Here is a 4,098-nt window from a genome sequence, read left to right as displayed (position 1 = left end):
CAGGTATCTTTTTATAGAGTGATTTGAGTTCTTCAGGGTATATTCTCAATAGGGGGATTGTGGGGTCATATGGAAGGTCGATTTTTAGAGCTTTCAGGAATTGCCACACTGATTTCCACAGAGGCCACACTAGTTTACACTCCCACCAACAGTGTAGAAGTGTTCCCTTTTCACCACATCCTCTCCAGCATCTGCTATTTTTTGAGTTATTGATGATGGCCATTCTGACTGGAGTTAGGTGGTATCTCAGTGTACTTTTAATTTGTATCTCTTTGATAATTATTGAGGTTGAACATTTCTTCATGTGTCTGTTGACCACTCATATGTCTTTTAAGAAGTGCCTGTTCATGGCTTTGGCCCACTTTGTAATGGGGTTGTTTGTTTTTTTCTGCCTCAGCCTTCCAAGAGTTTCGAACTAATGGTGCGCGCTACCACGCCCGGCTACTTTTTGATTTATGGTACATATGACGTCTTGCCGAGTTGCCCAGCCGGTCCCCGAACCTGTGCCCTCAGGCAATTCACTCACCTCAGCCTCCCAGAACGCGGGATTACAGGCTGAGCCAACGAGCCCGGCCAAAAAATGGCATTTTAAAAAGAAAATTAATTCCCCAGGACACGAAATTCACAGAAGGCCTATCCCTTCCCAAGCCCCTGAATTACACTGATGGTTCTTGGAAATTCAAAGGTGTCAAACTGAAAGTATATCTCAGTGCACCTAAAATCCCACCATAGGTGCCACTCCTGATGTGCCCTGAATCTCATGTCCCAGACCCTAAACAAGGCCATACTTGCTTTCCACATGTGCCCCAGGAACCTCTGTGGCCTAAGAAATAAAATGAAGCTCAGTTCAGCCACTGTGGTCCCAAGCAACCAGGTGAAGGGCCTCTGTGGCCTCATTCTGACACTCACCCATCCCTGCCTCGCCCAAAGCTCCCCTCAGAAGCCTCCCTGCATCCCTCCCCCAACCTGCACCTCAGCAGTAGCCCGAGACACGTTTCCAGGAGGGCTGGGGATACTCACACCCAGAGAGGAAGCCACAACCTCCGCCCCCCCCCCCCCGGGAAAGGGAAGGCAGTATATGATGACAGTCCGTTACCGTAGACCAACGATTCTCAAACTTTGGCAGACTTTGAAATCAAGGGGGTGCGGTGCCATGGGGTGCTCCTTAACATGCAGACTACTGTCCCGGAGCCGCAGATCGGGTGGGGCCCAGAAACTGGCATTTTAAACAAGCATCCCGCGTGATTCCGAAGCAGGCGGCGCCCCGGAGCCTCATTTAAGTGACTGCTCCCGACACCCATCAGCCCCTTCAGAAACCCCCCACCCTACCCTCTCCCTCCTGACCCATACTCTCTCAGCTCGCCCCTGACCTTCTCTCCTCAACCCCTTGCCTCGTCTTCCAGGCTTCTCGTATCGCCGGCCCCCACCCCATTCAGCTGGACCACTTCACCCTGACCTCCAACCTCCGCAGCCCCGCCCTCAAAAGGCCCCGCCCTTGCAGAAGCCCCGCCCCCAGGAAAGCGCGGACCACCCCCCCTCACCGAGCCGCGCCTCGCGCGGGGGGTTCTCCATCAGCTTCTTCAGGACCAGAGGGAAGGAGCCCGGCAGGCCCCTCTCCCCAGCTGAGCGCCCGGGCCCCGGGCCTGGCCCTGCCTGCGGCTCCACAGGCGGCTTCTTTCCGCCGCCCGCGTCGGACATCGTGCCCCGCGCTCTGCTCGCGCACTTCGCCTCCCCCGCCCGCCCCCCGAGATGGGCCGGAGCCGTGCGACCCGCTGCAGCTGCCGACTCGGGCAACTACTGCGCAGGCGCCTAGCGGCACCCCCGCCTCCCTCCATCCCTACCCCGCCTGCGAACCGGCTCTGGCACGTTAATTATTCATGAGGCCAGGCCAGTATTGCCAGATCGTGGCTTGGGATTGGCCCACCTTGCGTTAGGGGCTGGCGCAGCTTCCCGGGTCGTGATTGGCTGGGCAGCCGGGTGAGCTAGACACGTGCGGGGCCAGGTGAGGACCCCCGCCGGAGGCCCCGCCCCGTCCCCCCCAGTGTCCCCCGATTGGCGCCGGCTGGAGTCTGGCGTAGGCCTCCTTCGGGGCACTCCCTTCCCCTCTACTAAGGTCGTCCCTTCTCCACCTTCTACATAACCCCCGCCCTTCTGCCAGGCCACCTAGCCTTTTCCTCTCTCAATCGCGGAACCTTCCCGACGCGCCACCCAAGGGAGGCGGGGCTAGGAGCGGACAGGCCGGCCAGGGGAGCCTATCGGAGAGTCTGTTCGGGCTGCGTGGACGGCCCCTCGCTGATCACGTGGAGCTGCAGCTGAGCCTAGACGCGTGGGGAGGGGGAAGAGGAGGCGGCGCGGGAACAGCCAATGGAGGACGGGGGCGGGGCCCGGGTCGGAGCACGAGGCGCCGCACGTGCAGGGCTGCGGCGAGGCGGGGAGGATCTGGGAGGAGCGGGGCCTTTTTGTTCCGGGGACTCTGCCCAGGGTCGTGGGACGGGGACGCATAGCCCAGCCCGCACTCCTCTTCTCACGCGACCCAGGGGTTGCCCGAGGGCAGGGCCGTGGAAGGCGACCTGCCGAGCCATAGCGACGGCCCGAGCAGGTTTGGCCGCCGCCGAAGGGGTGTCAGGTTGCCCGCTGGTCCCAGGTTTCTGGTGCGAGCGTGGTGGCCAGATAAACACTAGCGTGGAGCGAGCATTCTTGAGCCCGCGCCCTGAGTCCGGGCGTGGGTACCCGCTTTGGTCCTCCCACTTACTAGCTCGTGACCTTGGGAAAGTCCGGTTGCTTCACTTGAGCTTGTTTCCTCGGCCGTAAAATGAAGAGCTCTGAAACAAACAGTTCTGAAATTCTGTGCCTTTGTAGGACTCTCCCTTTCTTTCTCAAAAAAAAAAAAAAAAATCTTTACAGAAGATACCGATCCCACATTTTGTGGGAGAACCACCTCCTCTTTTATATTTATATTTAAGTATAAATACTCCCTGGGAGATCCGCAGGATACTTGTAAAAATATAGAATGTGGAGGGGTACGCAAATGTAAAGGCATTAAAAAGACTTTACAGGAAAGCTGATTCTAAACAGCGCCGAGAACTTTGTACCTCTTTATAGTACAAATCTTACTCTGCTGCAAAGGGAAACAACACTATACTTTCCGGCTTAACTCCCAGAGAGCAAAGACTTTGTCTTGTTTATTCTGTATCCCTCCAATGGCTCAGTCCTTCTAGTAGGAGGGGCTGTGGAGTGGTAGAATGACAGTGCTTGGTTCAGGGGGCAGCTAGCTAAAAGTTGTCAGGTTGATGGAATCAGAATTTTGCTGGGAGTTGAGGAGGAAAAAGAAGTTGGGTAGCTGAGCAGGCCTGGAAAGCAAGAGATTTGAAGGATTTAGAGTGGTGGTAGGGACAGGATGGTGGCGTCTGATTCCAAAATTCAAGTTCTCCCTGTCACTGTAATAGGACTTCAATACCTCCCACCAATTGCTTCACCTCTGCAAGCCTCCTTTTCCTTACTTGTCAAATGGAGATAGGGCAGGATCTACCTTACGGGGTTTCCATGAGCCAATGTGTGAAGTTGCACAATTGGAAAGCTGCGATAAATGTACCTTTCATAATTTTACTGAAACTGTGTGGGGTGCAGATTCACTAGTTGATGTATCCATTATCCCAGAGGCTAATACAGTGCCCATGTCACTCGCAATTTAGTGAAAATAGTAGACTGTGTACAGAAAATCTGTTGTATTGTAGAATTGTTATCAATGGGAATTCTGTATGTAGCCAAACTTAGATATTTTTAGGAGAACTGACCTAGAGACTTTTAGAAACAACTTTTAAGGGGAATTCCAAGGAAAATGATTAAAACATAGGAAGACTGGGCTCGGTGGCTCAGCCTGTAATCCCGCGCTTTGGGAGGCTGAGGTGAGTGGATTGCCTGAGCCTGTGGGTTGGAGACCTGCTGGGGCAACTTGGCAAGACCTCCTCTCTACAATAAACCAAAAAAAATTAGCCGGGCGTGGTAGCGTATGCCTGTAGTTCCAGCTACTTGGAAGGCTGAGGCGGATGAATCGCCAGAACCCAGCAGGTCTAGGCTGCGGGGGCTGGGAGCGGCCAC

General features: G+C 55.0%; 1 protein-coding gene across 3 annotated transcripts in view; it reads right to left on the bottom strand.

Annotated features, from left to right (window-relative positions):
- The window catches only part of TEF (TEF, PAR bZIP transcription factor), a 33,132-nt gene that overhangs the window by 17,608 nt on the left and 11,426 nt on the right, over positions 1 to 4,098 (bottom strand). The window contains exon 1 of one of the 3 annotated variants that reach the window (XM_008073270.2): positions 1,542 to 1,823. The exons of 1 other annotated variant lie outside the window; for it this stretch is intronic. In XM_008073270.2, the coding sequence (XP_008071461.1) occupies positions 1,542 to 1,698 (157 nt within the window). In that variant the 5' untranslated portion in view covers positions 1,699 to 1,823. Of the gene's footprint in view, positions 1 to 1,541; positions 1,824 to 4,098 lie in introns of those variants that run through there. One more of the 3 variants, XM_021706586.1, reaches the window with a different exon arrangement.

Source organism: Carlito syrichta, unplaced genomic scaffold, assembly GCF_000164805.1.
Source record: "Carlito syrichta isolate Samal-C Ts95f unplaced genomic scaffold, Tarsius_syrichta-2.0.1 Scaffold315802, whole genome shotgun sequence".
NCBI lineage: Eukaryota > Metazoa > Chordata > Mammalia > Primates > Tarsiidae > Carlito > Carlito syrichta.
Note: the sequence above shows the minus strand (reverse complement) of the source record. Positions and strands in the feature narration are given on the sequence as shown.